The 19,008-nt window shown below is 40.9% G+C and overlaps 2 protein-coding genes across 6 annotated transcripts in view; both read left to right on the top strand.

The window, feature by feature from the left end:
- The window catches only part of LOC126373943 (disks large homolog 5), a 27,348-nt gene extending 10,151 nt beyond the window's left edge, over window positions 1-17,197 (top strand). For all 5 annotated transcript variants that reach the window (XM_050020317.1, XM_050020316.1, XM_050020318.1 and 2 more), the window contains 19 exons: window positions 436-548; window positions 1,331-1,434; window positions 2,048-2,178; window positions 3,064-3,159; window positions 3,568-3,699; window positions 5,083-5,246; window positions 6,076-6,254; window positions 6,457-6,536; window positions 6,737-6,867; window positions 7,418-7,523; window positions 8,202-8,292; window positions 9,805-9,878; window positions 11,017-11,080; window positions 11,504-13,449; window positions 13,635-13,909; window positions 14,449-14,669; window positions 15,070-15,299; window positions 16,012-16,231; window positions 17,070-17,197. In XM_050020317.1, coding sequence (XP_049876274.1) covers window positions 436-548; window positions 1,331-1,434; window positions 2,048-2,178; window positions 3,064-3,159; window positions 3,568-3,699; window positions 5,083-5,246; window positions 6,076-6,254; window positions 6,457-6,536; window positions 6,737-6,867; window positions 7,418-7,523; window positions 8,202-8,292; window positions 9,805-9,878; window positions 11,017-11,080; window positions 11,504-13,449; window positions 13,635-13,909; window positions 14,449-14,669; window positions 15,070-15,299; window positions 16,012-16,231; window positions 17,070-17,176 — 4,464 coding nt within the window. In that variant the 3' untranslated portion in view covers window positions 17,177-17,197. The remainder of the gene's footprint in view (window positions 1-435; window positions 549-1,330; window positions 1,435-2,047; window positions 2,179-3,063; window positions 3,160-3,567; window positions 3,700-5,082; window positions 5,247-6,075; window positions 6,255-6,456; window positions 6,537-6,736; window positions 6,868-7,417; window positions 7,524-8,201; window positions 8,293-9,804; window positions 9,879-11,016; window positions 11,081-11,503; window positions 13,450-13,634; window positions 13,910-14,448; window positions 14,670-15,069; window positions 15,300-16,011; window positions 16,232-17,069) is intronic.
- On the top strand, window positions 17,177-19,008 carry LOC126373688 (uncharacterized; the record flags this gene model as incomplete). The annotated part of the gene is made up of 1 exon (XM_050019921.1): window positions 17,177-19,008. A coding segment is annotated over one exon (873 nt), but the record flags the coding sequence as incomplete, so codon positions are not given.

Here is a 19,008-nt window from a genome sequence, read left to right as displayed (position 1 = left end):
TGATATGTATTCATCATCTCTGTCCGCTTACCTAACCTGAAGATTTGGCGGATCCGGTTTTTTACAGAAGCGAGTTGCTCTCATTTTGAGGTCGCAGGTTCGAATCCAGCACAGTCCTAAACAAATGATTGCCGAATTTGTTTTCGAATACATGTTTGGATCAGAAATTATTATCATGTACTCAGCGGTGAAGTAACCCACATTCCCGAGAAATGGATTTTCGTAGGTTTGTGACCTAACCTCTATTGGGCTGGTTTTACCTTCGCGGGTTGGAAGGTCAGACAGGCAGTCGCTCCTGTAAAAAATCGGTTCTGTCAAATCTTCAGGTTAGGTAAGCGGACCCTGTGAGTAACGGGATAACGTTAGGGAGATGATGAGTTTCCAGCTACTACACCGCAAAAGTTGTTACATTTTCTGATTCCCGTGTTGTTCCAGGCTGAGAGTCTTCGCCGCGAGATCGAGTCTGCCCTCGTGGACAGAGACCGCGCTATCAAGGAGTGCACCGACCTCAAGACTCCGCAGAACACTTCCACACTCGGAAAATCCAGGTAACACAACATAAGCTCACGACTCCCAATTGGGGTAGTCCAGAGGTACATCCATCGCAAGATGAACTAAGTACCCAAACCTCACTGAGATTTCTGTTAGATAAGTACTATAATGGTCAAACTAGTTGTGCCCAGCAACAACTGCAACTGTGCAACTCCAGGTAACATTTGAGTTTGATTGAATTTTAATAATAGATAAATAGATAGATGACAGAAGTATACCTTAGAAATAGGGTATTTGACTTGCTCTAAGATAAATTATAAAATGCTAATCTAGAAATAGGAGTCGGTAAAGCATGAGCAAAAATCAATCTCATTTTAATCTTTGAATTATGAATTACATGAACACCCAGAGGCGCGTCTCCTATACTTAAAGGTTGCCTGGAAGAGATTGCTACTTAGCAATAAGGCCGCCTATTGTACTCATTCTATTTCTCTTTTGTTTTGTAATTTGTTTTTTCCTGTTTGTGCAATAAAGTATTTGTTATGTTATGTTACATTTGAAGACGGCAGTATTGGCATACACATTCCATTGAAAGTTTTATTATGTATTTATTTATTCATATATTATATTTTTTCATATTTTTTATATTTTTTCGCTTTGACATTTGTAGTAGCCTAAGATTCAAAGATTTTCTTTTCGACCTTTGAGCTCGTTTCACAGAAGTGCGGATCAGCTAGCATGATCCAAAGATACATTTATTGTGTTTCTTATCTCACATCGTTTTACGCTCGTAAATATTGGTTTTAGATTGTAATTTCAAATTGGGCTTTATCTGCAGGCAAGACAACTCAGCGTATCATCACTTGGGTCTGGCGAGCGGCGTGGGCAACGATGGCTTTTTAAACGGCCAATCCAACGACCCGTCTCTGGATAAATTGCAAGGTAGAGTACTCTCTCTTCTCTTATGTAATATCTGACTCTTTCTCTTTTTCCCCTCTCAGGGAGAGAGCGGGATACAGGACGGCTATACAGGTTGTGAGAAGCTGCAGTAGTTTTAGGCGGATGAGACGTTCGTTATGTAAAAATTGACGATTCAAAGTGTAACTATGTTAACAACTGAATAAAGATATTTTTGAATTTGAATATACACTGAACTGCCTTCATAACCCACTATGTATCATCACTTCTATTATCTTAAAATGATTTTACACAGCACCGACTAGAATTAATACCTTAATATTCGAATCAGAGAAAATGAAAAAGCCGTCAGCGGTGTTCACCACGTCGTTCTCCATACCTCTTCTGTCCCTTTCATTCTCATACCTCTCGCTCATCCACTCTCTTACTCTTTCGTCTTATATACTAAACTCGAACTTCTCTCCTTCCTTGTCTTCTTGTTTCTCTTATTCTTTGTCTCCTTCCTCAGATTCCTCCTCTCTTCCCCTCTTTTCTTCTCCCCTTCCTCCTCTGCCTACCTCTTCGGGGGAACAGACGTGATGCTATATCATGTGCAAGAAACTTGCTATTGTCATTGTCAACTGTATTTCTTTGTCAGGTATGTCAGCAGACGGGTCAGACAAGGAGCGCGTGGACAACTTGGAGCAAGCCAACCAGGAGCTGACCAGACTGCGCAAGCTGCTGGACCGCCTGCAGCAGGACCTGGCTGACGCTACCAGGGAGGCAGAGGTACTGAGACGATATGACCTCTTTAAGTGATGGAGGCGTTGCCGCCATTCTCGTGGAGACGGTTGATCACGTTTATTGTTCGCTTTATAACTAATACAACACATTAAATACAAAAAGTTCTTCTATCGTGTGGGTTGTGAGGTGGATTTCCACCCCCATCAACCCTGGTGTCAGGGTTATTATTGAGCCGCCATAGGCCCCTGACATGACTCATGTAACGACTTCGTAATTACATCAGTAAATAGTAACCGGGCCCAACTGCTTAACATTCCTTCCGAAGCACGGATCATCTTTACTTTTGGACGATCAGGTGATCAGCCTGTGATGTCCTAACCAAACTAGGGATCACAAAGTGATTTTTTTGTGTTTTGTCGCCACCGGGTTTCGAACCCGGTACCTCCGGATCGTCAGCACAACACTCAACCACTGGACCACAGAGGCCGTTAGTCTGGAAGTGGTCAGAACCTATTTATGATGAACTTATTTATGATATTGATCACGAAAAACGTAACAATAAATCCGACATTTTACAAGGTAACAAGAGATCATACATAACATAAACAGCCTATATACGTCCCACTGCTGGGCACAGGCGTCCCCTCAATCAACCGGAGGGGGTATGGAGCATACTCCACCACGCTGCTCCACTGCGGGTTGGTAGAGGTGTTTTTACGGCTAATAGCCGGGACCAACGGCTTAACGTACCCTCCTAAGCCCGGAATCATCTTACTTTTTCGGACAATCAGGTGATTCAAGCCTGAAAAGTCGTTACCAAACAAAGGACAGTCTCACAAAGTGATTTCGACAATGTCCCCAAGGAACGAGGGATCATCCTCACCCTATTCGGGTTTGATTTTGGAATTGATATTTATCATTTTGTTACAGGTTTCTAAAAGAAGAAGAGACTGGGCATTCTCCGAACGCGACAAGCTTCTACAAGAGCGGGAAAGTGTGAAGGCGCTCTGCAATAGATTGAGAAAGGTTTGTCACGTTATAAATGCGACATCACGTACGAGAAGCTGCAAAAGTCCAATCAGTTTCTTGCAAAGTAATAAATTAACTGGTTGCACTCAAGACCTCCTGGTTAGATGTCGTTTCTGTGATAGACCAAAACACCTATATATATTATTTATATAAAGATTTGTCTATTTTTATTTTTTATTTTACTTTTTTGCGCGCTTCACTGCATTCGTACAAGTGTACTATAATATCCTTCGCCGAAAGTTGTCTGGAAGAGATCGCTCTTAGCGATAGGGTCGCCTTTGCCTACCTTAGAAGTTTCTCCTGTGAATGTCTTGTAAATGTGTGTGCAATAAAGTGTTTAATGATTATTATTATTATTAAAATCTTTTTGGAGTGAATGTATCCATCATTTTATTATGGATGTAGGAGCGGGACCAGATGGTGGGCGAGCTAGCAGAGGCTCGTCGTCACGGCGGCAAGAAGGACGGCAAGGAACACAAGAACCGGCCGCGGGCGCCTCCGCCCCGCCCCCGGCATACCGTCGACATAGACCTGCAGGTACGATCGCAATCAACCCACCAGCGTCGATTCTTCATCTTCTATCGTGAGGGTTGTGAGATGGATTACCAACCTAATCAACCCTGGTTTAGGGTTACTATTGAGCCGCCAAAGGCCCCTGACGTGGCTCATGTAACGACTTCTTACTTACATCAGTAAGTAGTAACCGGGACCAACGGCTTAACGTGCTTTCCGAAGCACGGATCATCTTTCTTTCGGGCAATCAGGTGATCAGCTGGTAATGTCCTTTAACCAAACTAGGGATCATAAAGTGATTTTCGTGGTGTGTCCCCACCGGGTTTTGAACCCGGGACCTCCAGATTGTGAGCCCAATGATCAAACCACTGGATCACGGAGGACGTTTAATATAATGGGGTCGAATAATTATATCAAATATAATCTTAAATAAAGCGTAGGTTAGTGGTAGGGCTGGCAGTGAAAGACCTAGAAAGACGTACATTGACCAAATTGGAGATGCTTTTAGAAAAGGTTCTGTAAGATCTACTCTGAAGCAGTGTATGAAACGATTGATGAATGCCGAGGAAGCAAGAGAAGTATGTCAGGATCGAAGCAAATGGGATTCCATAGTCTTTGCTTACCCCTGTGGAAAATAGGCTTAAATAGGCTTGATTTTATGTAAGTATGTAATTGATCCTCTCAGGCGATGTCCTGAGCCGAGGTTCACGCCCAACTGGACACCCTCAGGCCTGTTATCTTAAATTTTGTATCGCGTGAGAGCTCTCAGCGATTCCCATTTTTCCGGCCAAGTAGTTAATGCCATTTGCAGGAAATCTACAATAATTTACGTCAAAAAACACTGGTCTCGAAGGAGGTAGTTTGATAAAAAAGATCGTGTTATTGAACTTTCTTGCGCCGTCTTTTCTCAGCTATACTATATACAAATAGCCCGCAGTGGAGCAGCGTGGTGGAGTATGCTCCATACCCCCTCCGGTTGATTGAGTGTATAGGCTGTTTATGTTTTACTATACCTATCTAAATAGGGTATTTGACTGGGTCAAAAATAAATTATAATAATTATGCTAATCTAGAAATAGAAGCCATGATGATCAAAAATCAATTTCATTTTACTTTTCGACTTATTTTCGAATTTTCGTTATGATTAAGTAAGTAACAAGGAGTATGTTTGACCGCTTATAATGATGACGTCACAGGACAGTATTTCCATTAAAACTCCAAGGAAAACTTTTGTTTTGACGTTTCGTAAAAAGTATCTCATAATAGGTTATCAAGTAGCCTATTGGGGTAGTGGGAGGCCGCATCGCAAGATGAACTGAGTACCCATATCTCACCGAGCTTTCTGTTAGACCAACGTGATAGGTGGTGAGGCGTATTGCCTTCTATAATGTTACTAGTCCATCCCAGGACTTTGAATGGGACGTGATCGACGTGGAGCTATCAGGCCTGGGTCCTGACGGCGACCTCGGCTTCGAGCTGTCGGGTGGCCGCGACGAACCGCACTACCCCAACGACTGCAGCATATACGTCACTAACGTTAAGAAGGGCTCCGTCGCCGAGGGGAAGATCAAGTAAGTTCTATAAAGAGAAATAAGGGTGTTTGAGATTTTTTCTGACACCAGCGGGCCTAGCGACTCTTTCTCGCCGCGACAGAGATCGTCTGTCTTTTTCCGTGCAGTACTGTGAGAGAATGACGGGTGACGTATGTCGAGGCGAGAAAGAGTCGCGCGCTTACGGTGCTAAGCCCGCAGATGTCGGTTCATAGGCGTCTGGTGCACATAACATAACTTAAGCTCACGACTACATTTCTTGGGGTAATGAGAAGTACATCCATCGCAAGATGAAATAAGTACCCACGCATCAAATGAGTATTTTGTTAGACAAACGGCCTAGTACGTCATATCTCTGTTTCTAATGGTCGAGAGATAAATAACTCATCGTTACAAGTTCGGGTTTCAACTAATGAAATATAAACTGTATTTCGCATATTTCATATCATTATATTATAATTAAGTAAAAATAAAAAAAAGTTGTTTATTTAACTTTCTTTTTTCTATCGTATAATACTATAGGTATTTAATAAATTATTTCGATTTTGACTTAAGAAACTTAACTGAAACTTAGATGAAACATAACTGAAATTTAACTAGAACTTAATTGAAACTTAGCGGAGACTTAGCTGACACTTAGCGGAGACTTAGCTGACACTTAGCGAAGACTTAGCTGAAACTTAGCGGAGACTTAACTAAAACTTAGTTGAAACTTAGCTGAAATTAGCTAAAACTTAGCTGAACTTAACTGAAACTTAGCTGAACTTAACTGAAGTTTAGCTGAACTTAACTGAAACTTAGCTGAAACTTGAGTTGAAGTGAAGTAATGTTCCATCGTCCCGGTGCGCAGAGTGCTGGACCGCGTGACGGAGGCGGTGGGCGTGTCGGTGTGGGCGTCGGGCGCGGCGGCGGGCGCGGCGCTGCGCGCGGCGCTGCAGCACGGCGCCGCGGCGCTGCGCCTGCAGCGCGCCCGCGCCGCGCGCCGCACGCTGCGGCTGCCCGACGCACGCGGCATCGCCCTGCAACACGGTATACATACACGCATGCGCGCACTTACTTTTACACGAGCAAAAGTCAAATAGCAATCTAAAGTCTTTTATTTTGATTCCCGCGTGAACGACATAACAATAAAGTAGTAAATTCTGAATTCAAATTCTAATACAAGATAAATCCAATAATTGATGGATATGGAAAATATAAAAAGCATTTGACAAAATAATGTTTTTGACAGGTATTTTCATCAGTAAAATAGCGTGCGGCAGCGTCGCGTCTAAAGAGGCCAATATTTATGTCGGCGATCGAGTTGTTAGTGTAAGTATATTTTATGTTCGTAAAGGTTAATGAAAATTTTAGTGTTTTGAAACTTCCATACTTGTGCAGTGGAAAATGCAACTTGATATCAACTCTGAATCTGAATCATCCCTCAAGATTTTCGTAACGATGTCACTAACACTGTATAATCTCTACTTTCTATGTAACATTACGATAACCGATGCATATTTCCCACACAGATAAACAACAGATCATTGGAAGGCATAAAGAGCGTATCCGAAGCGATGATGTTGCTGAATGAATGCCAGTATGACTCTGTGGCTATCACCGTGCTGCGGCCTCTCTACCCCTGCTGTGATACAAGAGACAGGTTAGTTGAAGTTTGACTAAAGCTGCTGATTGGCAGTGCCATAGATTCTCCGCTCATGGGACTGCCGCGAAAGAGTTTACGGCGTATAACGCAAAAAATAACTGATTAGACTAGTTGGAAACAGTGATGTGCCGTAACTTATATAAAAGAATCTTTATTACCTAACCTCTAGGTAGATCTTCTTCTATCGTGTGGATTGTTATGTTGTATCATACTGATGTAAGTACGTAGACGTTACATGAGTCATGTCAGGGGCCTATGGCGGCTCATTAATAACCCTGACACCAGGGTTAACGTGGTTGGTAATCCACCTCACAATCCACACGATAGAAGAAGAATATAGGTACAGAAGAATATAGGTACATATGATTACAAAGCTTAGAATCAGGATACATGACACACAAAATAAACTGCGTATTTACCAACAAATACTTCAAATTTTTATGATTTACGCGTTAAGATGACAATGGGATGTCTTTGTAAACATTAAGAAACTGAAACAATGAAGGAATGTTCTAGAATGTGAAATTAATGGGTAGTTTTGTTGCAGGTTGTCGTTGTATGAGCATGCGTATAACGATGGCAAGATGGTGAATATTTGCTCGCAGACTGAGGAGTCTTACTGCCAGTTTGTTCCTCCGCCCTCTGACTCCAAGGTAAGAAAGACGTTTGGTCACTTTTTTTATAGATACTCCTTTTTTGATACGTATCTTCGTTCCTGAACTTCCTGCGGCTCAGATTGCAAGACACAACAGTTAAACAATTGGGTTTGGAATTGGTAAAAGGAGTTTAGGACCTTATAAGAACTGCTAAGGAATGGAATGACTTGTCGCCGTCTGTGTTTCCTTCTCACTACAATCTTGGAACATTTAAACTAGAGTGAATAGGCAATAAGTACCACTTTGTTATATGGGAGATTGTGACAAAACGGAAGCTTATTTTCAGAATAAAATAATTGCATGGCCAAAATTAATCATCTCCCATTTTCACAGGGTCCGCTTACCTAACCTGAAGATTTGACAGGTCCGGTTTTTTACAGAAGCGACTCCCTGTCTGACATCCGGGTTGGATGGGAAAATCATCCCAATACAGGCTAGGTCACATACCTCCGAAAATGCATTTCTCGGGAATGTGGGTTTCCTCACGATGTATTTATTCCTTCACCGCTGAGCATGTGATAATGAATTATGATCCAAACATGAATTCGAAAACAAATTCGGAAATCATTGCAACCTCCCAGAGAGCCAAGAAACTTTTTATGAAACCTCAAAATGTTTTTTTTTTACGACAAGAATGAAATGAAACTGTTTCTTATATGTTATTTTTGTCTTCAGGTCCACATAGATCATGGCGTGTCAGATTTTGATAGGAGATACATTTACCATGTCAGCGCGGGGAGTCAGGGGAAGATTCATCAAGAGAGAGGTAACATTACATTATATTTTTGAAAGATAACATAACATCTCGCCTGTATCCCCGATGGGTAGGCAGAGGTGTACTATACACACCTCGCCAGCTATGTTTGAGTTCCATTTAGTAGGGCGAACCTATTGCCATTAACCGGGCACAAATCCTGGAAACCACGTGATATTAATTATCTATGATCTAAACATCAACTCTAACTCATAAAGTAGAATTCAGTGGTTTAGAGCCCGAACCGAGACTCAAACCCGTGACACTACGATGTAAGTCTGAAGTTCAAACTCTGAACAGGGCTATGATGGATTGTTCGAAAGATAAAGTTTAGAAAAACGTACACATTAAACGGCGAGCATGCATGAAGTCTTTGATGAGAGTGGAAGAAACGAAAGCGGTGTGTTAGGTCCTTAGTAAGTGGAATTCCGTCTCTGCCTACCCCAACGGGAATTAGCCGTGATTTTGTATGTGTATGCAGAAAAACGTACATAGACCGTACGTTTGATAGTGTAGATATTCCTCAAAAAGTTTTAGTACGGTATACACTTAACCGGCGCGGGTGTATGAAATGAAGTATGTACGGTGCATTTGGATACAGAAATATCGACGTTACAAATAACGACTCTCGAACGTCGGATTTCCCGGAGGAATCTTGTTTATCTTCCAATATTATTGAGGCATCACAAATATGTTGAGAGGAAATACCAGTGATTCAACTATAGTAAAATATATAACCTCGATTGTAGATTTGAAAAGAAAACTTAAGGTAGTGAGTGTATGAGGCCGGAAAATCAGCGGGGAATTGTATAAGCGAAGGTATGTGAATTGATTCGCAAGCAGTGGTACGCGAGAGCCAAAAAGTGGTCTATGAAAGATTTCAAATTTCGAATGAACGCGCCATTCGAAATTTAAAAGTGAACGCGGGACGGGTTACCGAATAAGCGAATGACAAAATAATATGAGTTGTTCCGGTAATTGTATTCGATTTTTGTGTTAATCAGCTGATCAGCTTGTTAGTGGTTTGACCACAATTACTGTTTCTTCAATATTCTTATTTATTTATTAACGCCGTTGTTATGGTTAATAAAAATGAAGTGAAAGTTGTCCCTAATTAAAAAAGGTTGGGAACACAAACTTTTACGGATTTGGAAAAGGATGATCATCAGCTTTGTATTTTTTAAATGTTTCTGGTTTTATGAGCTTTTTAAATCAAGCATATTTATTGGGTGCACGTCGAAAAAAGCAATTTCTCCTTGTTCGTGACAAATATATATAAATCTACTCAATTGCATTGTCCGTGCTAATTAATTCTTCAGGTATGTACTAGGTAAACGTGTTCTCTTAGACCACATCGAGACCTATTAGGTGAGATTGTAAATATACGCGAGAATCCCTCTCACCGCCGTCTTCCTAACCCCATCCATTTGTTGAGATGTTCGAGCCGTATCGATAAGACTAGCCATTATTATCGACAGTCGTCGATACAGCGATAAGACCATTCATTCCGATATGTTTGTCCAGGTACTTGGGACATGATTCGCGGGAAGATTGAGGCTGTCACAGGACGGAGCAAGTCCAAAGATAAACAGAATAAGGTAAGAATTTTACATTTTGTTGTGGGTATTTTTTTGTTTTAACGGGGTCATTGTGAGAAAGAAATAGACTAGATGTCAGCTGTTAGAGCAGTACCTTTTCCATATGTCTCTTTCGTACTAGGTTGTAGAGTGACATATCAACGGGAATGTTAACGCCGGAACGGTAACATTAAGCTAAACTAGTAGGAGTTTAGTAGAGAGCTAAGGGTAGCTAGCTAAGGGGTGGTGACTCCGAAGAGAGCTAAATAAAACCGAACCCGTCGAGTGTTGAACGGACACTGATTTATTGTTTCCACCAATTTAACAAAATGCAACGTATGACAAAGTGCACGCTATGCTAAATTAAATTATAATACATTTTAACTTGTAAAGTAATTTATTACTTTATGAATGTGCGTGCGTTAGCTCGTGCAGATAAAAATACTCTACTATACTTCACTCGCTGAAGAAGAACAGAAAAACTCTCAGCCAGTGTGCGCGCTCTCATACTATTTGAAAGGTTGGGATTATACCTGCGTGTCTGCGACTAGCCTTAATAAAGCACAAAACTACGTATAGAACGGTAACTCTCTGTCGCGCATCAATTCGTATAAGGCGCCGGGCAAGATTTATCTCATCGCCTCTGGGTCTTTATCAAGGCCGTAAGGAGTAAGGGATGGCGCGCTGATTCATTTAATTAAATAAGATTTTGTTAATACTTAAATTATAACGCAAGCTCACGACTATATTTTCAAGTAGTCAGAAGTACATCCATTGAAAGAATTGCGGAAATTTATGGATCATTTGAAGCGTAGTTTATGTTCAGTAGTTAAATTTCCATCGTATAATCAGTCATTTTAAAAGGACTGTGTGATTTATGGTGTACAAGTACTTATCACTCGATTCGTGGAAATGCTCGTTTACTATACCATAACATTATTGATAAGCTTGTCAATGATATGATAACATATTGTTGATGTCTTGATAAATATAGCTGTCTTCATGTAATCTGTATGTTATTAAGGCAAACAACAAAAAAGCTAGCAAAATAATTTGTATTAAAAAGATGATTCTGCATATTCTTTGCTCCAATTGATTGCTTAGTGACCCAACTATATGTGATATGAAATTAATGAATTACCTAATTAATGTCTTTTAGGTGCCCGAATCTGATGCTATCGCGGAGTTGGATTCTGTAATCGACAGCTATCACGGCAAAACAAGTAAGTTATCGTACACACATTCTTAAACAATGCCAAATGCGTTACTCATCAGATTTGAAGCGATGTAAACAACCAAAGGGGGTTTTTACAGAGCCTCTTTTCTTACTAGATCTCATTTTATCTATTTATTTACAAAGAGGCAAATAACAAAAAATATAGGTATAATAATATTTACATGAGAATAGTCTCGCCAACCAGTTTGTTGGCAAGCATGCACTCGTTACTTTAGTCTAAATTATAATACCTGCCCATATCTAAGTGTAATATTCAATGCAAACATGTGTTACCAAAACAAAAATAACATAACTTAAGCTTACATCTAAGTATAATATATTGAATTAAGTACTATGAAATGAATTTGAAGTGTATATAGAAATGCCTAAAACAATAAATGCCTTCTAAAATACTACCTATTTTTTACAGTTAAAGAAACCAGCAGCGTACTAAAACGTTCGCGGAGAAAGAACAAAGAGTCTCAAAACGACTCCAAAAATGGCGGGACGTGGCCCAAAGCGAGGGCAAATTTTATCCTAGAAGAAAATTCCACTGGCACCATCGTTCAACCTAGATCGAGGAAAGAGAGACCTCCTTTGTCCATACTGCTGAGTCCACCGACAAAATTACCCCCAGAACCGCAAAGGTCGAATACCAACAGAAACTCAAACCCAATACCTTTAGGTCATGCGCCGCTCACGCAAGTTACCGCACCAGCGCGGCATTCCGTCTACAAGTCAATAGAATCGTCACCAGCGATTGAACATTTTCCCAAACCAGCGCCTCTCGCTATACATAATCCTTTCGCATCGCCAAACAATTTCGACAAGATCAGGACACTAGAAAAAGACAAAATGTCCATCAGTGACTACTCTGATCACGACATAACCCCAAACAGACTGAGTTTAGTCCTGAATCCTTCAGACGACTCGTTAGACTATCAACCCGTGACACGAAACAGAACCAAGAGTCCACATTCACTGGATTTCATGGTCAATAAAGGGCCCAGTTCACTGGACTTCGTCACCCGAAAATCGCCTAGTTCTCTAGATCATTCTATGAAGAACCATCCGGGGAAAGACATATTGGAGCAATATTATCAAACGAAGAAATCTTCGTCACCGAAAACGGTGAACAAATACCCTTCGGACAGCGACAGTTTTGGGCCTGACAGTCTGAATAGCAATGCAAATTTCCCCATGACAGGTACCTTGCCATCGCAGTTAAGGTCACAGTCTCAGTATTACAGAGGCCCCTTTGTCAATTCGAACCCGCATTCCTCAAGATACCCTCACTTAGCAAGCCCAACAAACATACCACAGAGTCAGTCTGGTGAGAGTATAGGGACGAGCTATGAAATGCATTCGTTCACGTCGCATACACACAACATGTCTGATCTCCAACCCGTGCCGCGGGCAAACAGAGCAGAATACCACCACACATACGAAGGTGGTACGTTTCCTCGAAAGAAAGAGAACCAGCGATTTCGAATCCCGTCCAACCCTAGTGTAACTTCGAAGAATTCTGCTGGGAAACTGAGCACCGGGTCCATTGAGAGGAGTTCTGAGAGAAATTCTCCAATGCCGACATTTCATGTCGAAGTTTTGAGCCCCGGTCGTGGCGCGAAACAAATACACAAAGGAACAAGAAACTCCATGCCTGAATACTGTGGCTTAGGCTGGAACAAACCTTTACCTGGGGAGTTGAGAAGAGTGCATATTGATAAGAGTCAACAGCCTCTTGGAATCCAAATTTACTGTCCACCGAGCAGCGGAGGTGTATTTGTGTCTACAGTCTATGAGAACTCCTTAGCAAGTCAAGTGGGTTTACAAATCGGTGATCAGTTACTCGAAGTCTGCGGTATCAACATGAGATCCGCGACTTACACGTTAGCCGCTAGCGTCCTGCGACAAATCGGCAACTCTATAACAATGCTAGTACAATACAGCCCTGAGAAATACAAAGACGAGGTGGAAGTTCCAGGTAGCTCATCTTCTGGAGAAAGTTCTCATGATGAAGAGGTTTCGTTATCTGGTTCTCCGACGCCGAGAAATTCTCCGGGACCGCAGCAGTCTTTGAGAATGGAGGCGCCTTCGAGTGAGCAGACAATGAACGCGACTTTAAGTAGACAGTCTCAGACGAACAAAGACTTGCCTAGGTTTCTTCTGATCGAGATGAGAAACTGTTCGGATTTGGGTATCAGTTTGGTGGGTGGGAACGCAGTGGGAATTTACGTGCATAGTGTGCAGATAGACTCTCCGGCGTATATCGCTGGGTTACGGACTGGCGATCAGATATTAGAGTACAATAATGTTGATTTGAGACGCGCTACCGCGGAACAAGCTGCGTTGGAGTTGGCCAAACCTGCCGATAAAGTGAGTACTGGAATCTTTTTCTTTTTAATTGTATCGGATTACGGAATTACTTTATTATTGGGTGTTAGTTAACAAGCTCATATTTAAACTAAATACTAAGCTATTTCCAGCGAAACTCCAACAAAAACGCTGTAGATCGCCGTAGATCATCATCTTGATAATACTAATTTGATACATTTTTTTAGGTGAGCGTCTTAGTGCGACACGATCTATCACAGTACCACGAAATAAAAGACAAACCAGGCGATGCGTTTTTCATCCGAGCCGGCTTCGACCGTTGCGCCAAAATAACCTCAATTGGCATGGATCCTGTAGACGAGTATTCTCTATGGTTCAGAAAGGATGAGGTTCTATTTGTGGACAATACGCTGTTCAATGGTGCTCCGGGGTTATGGCGCGCGTGGCAACTAGACTGCAAAGGCGTCAAGAGACATTGGGGGACGATTCCTAGTAAATTCAAGTAAGTATTTGTTTTCATATTGAAGTATTGGTTCCATTCAAACACAGAATGTAATTTTTCTTCCACAGATATTTAGTTTTTTTACACTATATAATCTACTTGACTTAACCTCTCATCTGCCGAGATACCAGACACAATGGACTTTACATTGTGTCTGTTTGAGATCTGCGTTCCGGCGTTCGAAAAGTTAACGACTATTTTTGAAGCGCGAAAGAGCCCATAATTTAAATTTTAAAATTACTAATCGGTAACCCATCTGACTGTAATGACTAACCGCACCTGACTTAGCTTAGTCGATCGGCATCAATTTCCACTGAGTTCTACAATATAATCAATTATAAAAAAAAAACAACCAGAATTCTTTAAAGGCCTTATTGCATTACGCGATCCGATGCCCGATGCGTCGGGTTCTGGCAGTGAAATAATACGAAGGGGTGGTGCATGGCAACCATTTCTTCATACATTTTATACCTACACCCGGATCGTGCCTGATGAATCGCGTAATGTAATGTGTCCTTTAGCTAGCGTCTCACTTTCAGAGTCGAAGAAGTCCTGAGAAGATCGATGGGTACGTTAGAGAGCGAGGCGCAGCGTCGAGCGTCGACCACGGCGCGACGGTCGTTCTTCCGTCGTAAGAAACATCGCGATAGCAAGGAGTTGGCTTCCTTCAGCAATACGGAACTGGGTTGCTGGAGTGATTCTGGCACTTTAGCTGACGATGTCCCCGTGCTGAGCTACCAGAAAGTCGAGAGGCTACACTGTGAGTATTACCATGTCTGCATTTTGGATTCAGTACCAGTTGACAACATAAATGACATAAACAGCCCATATACGTCCCACTGCTGGGCACAGGCCTCCCCTCAGTCTAATGGAGGGGGATATAGTTGACAAGTATAAAAAAATATAGTTGCGAAATAGACAAAAATTAATAGCCAAATGTGAAGTGCCAACTCCTTTAATCAAAGACATTCTACAGATGACAAGCAGTTCACGCACACGCACGCATTATATATATTTTTTTTACTCTTCAATTGGCTACGATGGTCGATGATGGTGGCAAAATATTATATATGAATTTACGTACGGGAGTGGGCTATAAATATAGACAAGAGAAGACAATTTCGCCCTAGGATAGATGGTAACAAGAACCTTCTTTCCAGACGGTAACCATCGACCAGTGGTAGTTCTCGGACCTCTATGGGAGTGCGTGGCAGCCAAGCTAGTGTCTGACTGGCCGTACGTGTTCGGGCGGGTGAGGACCGAGACGGTTGCAGTGAGCGGCGCGGCGCCCGCGTTGGAACGAGGCACGCACTTAGAACCCCGCCCCAGAAGGGACTCCACGCATCTGGATTGTATACCTTTGCAGGCTATTCGGGAAATGTCGGAGAAGGTTAGTTGATGGCATGCTTCATACTGGAGTAGTTTCCTAGGTCAAAGATAAATTATGAAATTCTGATTTTACTAAATAAAGACAGATCTAAAGTGACAAAAACGTTTACTTTTTTTGTTTAACTTATTAAATTTTAATAAAAATGTAATAATAGGTGCGACATTTTGTCACGTTTTTCTATGACGTCACCGGTTGCTTTTTCATACAAATTCCATAGTCATGTCGTGTTTTGACGTTTGGTAAAAAGTAACTGATTTGACTAGTTGGAGACAACCCTATCTTTACATGACAAAGGTTAAGAGTATGAGCATAAATGAGTGGAAATATGTAGCACTTTATAAAGGTTTATAATGCGAATTTACTCAGCACGTAGTTACTATAATCAAACTGGACTATAATCAAATCAAGGACCTTTTTCGTTTTTGACGTGAGTTATCGTATAATTGCGGTATATGGCATTAACTACTTGATCGGCAAATGAGCACTGAGACCATTTAACCGGTAAAAATAAATAAGGCCTGAGTCTCAGGGCGAGGATGATTGATTATACTTGAAAAAAAAAAGATGGGCCTAGGGGGTCGATTGCGATAAACGCTATCAAACCAGTGTAATTACTGAATGTCGAATAATATTTTAAAATGTATTCACTCAGCATTTGACAGTTCCTATTCTTTCCTAAAACATGTTTGCTTACTCCAAATTACCTTTACAGGGCATTCATTGCATTCTCGACATCAGCGTCGCCACAATCGAGAAGCTCCACAAACAACAGATCTACCCAATAGTGCTATTTATAAAGTTCAAATCATTCAAGCAGATCAAAGAAGTAAAGGATACTAGATATCCCGCTGATAAAGTATCTGCTAAGGCCGCCAAGGAGATGTACGAACATGGACTGAAAGTTGAAAATGAATATAGGAATTATATTTCAGGTGAGGGAACGTATGGGTCTAACCACTGACACAGTATAAACAAATAGACTCGCAATCGCTAAGGATTTCTTCTAAAAAAACGACCGAACCGTGTTGTATATACGTATACATTAAGTTTTGTAAATAGTATAAGTTCCTTCCTTCAAATTAAGATGTTATGATTGTTAAATAAAGAACAATATCGGTTGTGCAGTGTCGTCAACACGCCCTTTGCGACTAAATTCGATCTTGACACGCCGTCGCTTAGTGACAAGATGCGCCGCGGTCACTTTTTTTACTGATTGGTAGTCTATTTGTTTTTATATGAGTTCAATGGAAAGTAGTCCGGAAGTAATAAATGTTTCTTTCTTTCTTTCTTTCAATGGGTCTAACTAAATAATATTATTCTTATCAAAAAAATCGAAACAGTCCCGAATTTTTGTTCAACATAACACGACCTTATTTTATAAATTTGAATTTGGAACATTGACATTAGGAATTAAAACTTTATCATAATAATAATACTAATAATTAAGTTATAAATAATAATAATAATTATAATAATTAATAATTTATTTATTAATTTCTTTCTTTTTATTTTGTAATTTATTTATTTTCCTATATAATTTACGAAACATAATCTTGGAAGGTGTTGCGATTTTGTTTTAACAGAAGCGATGTTATGTCCAGCAGGGCCTACGTTAAGTTCGTTAACCCTTTTAGGGATTTTGACTTTGACTTGTGAATTGATTTGCCTCCATAGCACTTGTATTTAGGATGTTTGCTTGCCAAAATTATTACATCAAAACTTGTTCAGTTGCGTAAGTTTAAGAGTTCTAACAATAGTTATTGTCAACAGCGGAGATCCCAGCGGGTGTGAACATAGCGTACATGTGCACACAGATCAAAGAGGCGGTGGAAGAGGAGCAGAACAAGACGCTATGGGTGCCCTCGGTGCAAGCCTGACCCCTGCCCCCCACCCCGCCGCGGCACAAGTCCGTCACCTTCTGCTCACACTGCAAGCACGACAACCAAGACACCTACAACTCGGACAACGACGTCCGCTACTACTCCGACCCTGGAGGCGACCCAGAAAAACCCAAACCGAAAGCCAAAAAAGACCAACTCTACTCCACTGACAGCGATCAACGGTACTACTCGGAACCCGACGCCAAATACTTCGAAATAGATTACGAGTTCTTAAAAGAACTCAGGAGAATCGCCAGGAATAATTGTCCGAAATGCCGCCGCAAACGATCCAGGAAGAACACCGAAAAAGAACGCTCGAGAAAATCCGCCGACAAAGATAGTCAAGGTCAGAGAAAAACTCAAGAGAAGCCTAAGTACGCTAAGACTAAAAGTAGGCCTACAAGAAGTGTTAGGGTGAAGGAGAATTTTGTTTTCTGTAACGGACGGTATCATAGTGATAAGGAACATTGTCAGCTCTGTTGCCGTATTTGTAATCGATCGACTGATACACTCGATTCGATCGACGACGAGTATTCTCTCGTATCTAAAAGCTACAGCTCTAGCAAAGCTACGGTTAGTTCGCGATCGAAATCTAACCCGCCAAAACCGACATCGACTCGAGAACGCAAAAACTCGATTCAGTCTATAAAATCTGTCTCGTTTCTCGAGTCCAGTAACGATGAATCTAAAGACGAAACAAACTATACGGCGAAAAGTTTCACAAACGATCTTAAGAAGTTTCTATTGAAACCTTCGGCACCTCGTCTGAGTTTTAGGGACAAGTTCATGAACAGCTTCAAGCAAGAACTAGAAGCCACCAAAAAATCGCCCAAACTCAAAGCTATAAAGGGTCTTTGGAAGTCTTACTGAAATTTACTCCTTGGAGGTAAGTTCTTCATTTCCAGAATGTTCTATTCTGTTTCCATTGGTAAGTTTCAAAACGTTGCCTACATTTTCTAAGCTTTAACAGATGCAATGTAAATAATTCGTAAATGGAAACGAATTTGTTATTTTTATTCTTGGTGCTCTTTATTTGGGACAGACCGTCCTTATGTTTTATTTTATAGAAAAGTTTAAACAACGCAAGTGTTCAGAATTGGTCTAAAATTTTATAAAAACCAAGGTTTCGGTGCTAATGAAGCTGAAAGCTTATACAAGCTAACGACATATTTACTACTGTATTTTGTAATTTTAATCTATTTAAAGAATCCCAAGAATGTTACGAAACACAACGCTTCTGCGATATGTACAATTGTGCGTCAAAAGAGTAGAAAGTGGATAAAATTTTATCGCAATGAGTATTGGTAACGGGTAAACCTTTTCTCATAGAAGTAAGCCTTAAATTACCTTAGCTTTATTGTAGCTTCTTATGTGTGACATTGCGTGTTAAGACGCCATCAGGCCTACGGAACAACGAAAGTGATAGTAGTTTCTGCTATTATTACTGACATTGAGTTGATTATGGGAAGATTCGTTTACTACTGAATACGACGAAATTAAGAACACACGTTTGCGTTGAGTAACGCAATGCACGTTGCGTGCATTAATTTTTTTGGGTAATAGGCTGAACTATGATTTATAAGCGCCATTTTTTCTTTTTTAAACTACATAAAACTCTACTATAATGTCTTAAAGAGCACTTCTGACTATTTCGAGCATTTTGCTTAACTGATCTTGACTCTTCGTACTGTCTTCTTGCACTTTCTGTTACATGATGGATATAATTTCTGATCGTCACTTACGTACTTAACATTAAATCGAGCCATGTGCCTATTCATTCTTGAAAGCTAGTGATTCTACAGCCAGATTGCAGTTAAACGTGAATCTAT

The sequence above is a fragment of the Pectinophora gossypiella genome, chromosome 16 (genome assembly GCF_024362695.1).
Source record: "Pectinophora gossypiella chromosome 16, ilPecGoss1.1, whole genome shotgun sequence".
NCBI classification, from domain to species: domain Eukaryota; kingdom Metazoa; phylum Arthropoda; class Insecta; order Lepidoptera; family Gelechiidae; genus Pectinophora; species Pectinophora gossypiella.
This window is presented reverse-complemented; position numbering and strand designations above follow the sequence as displayed.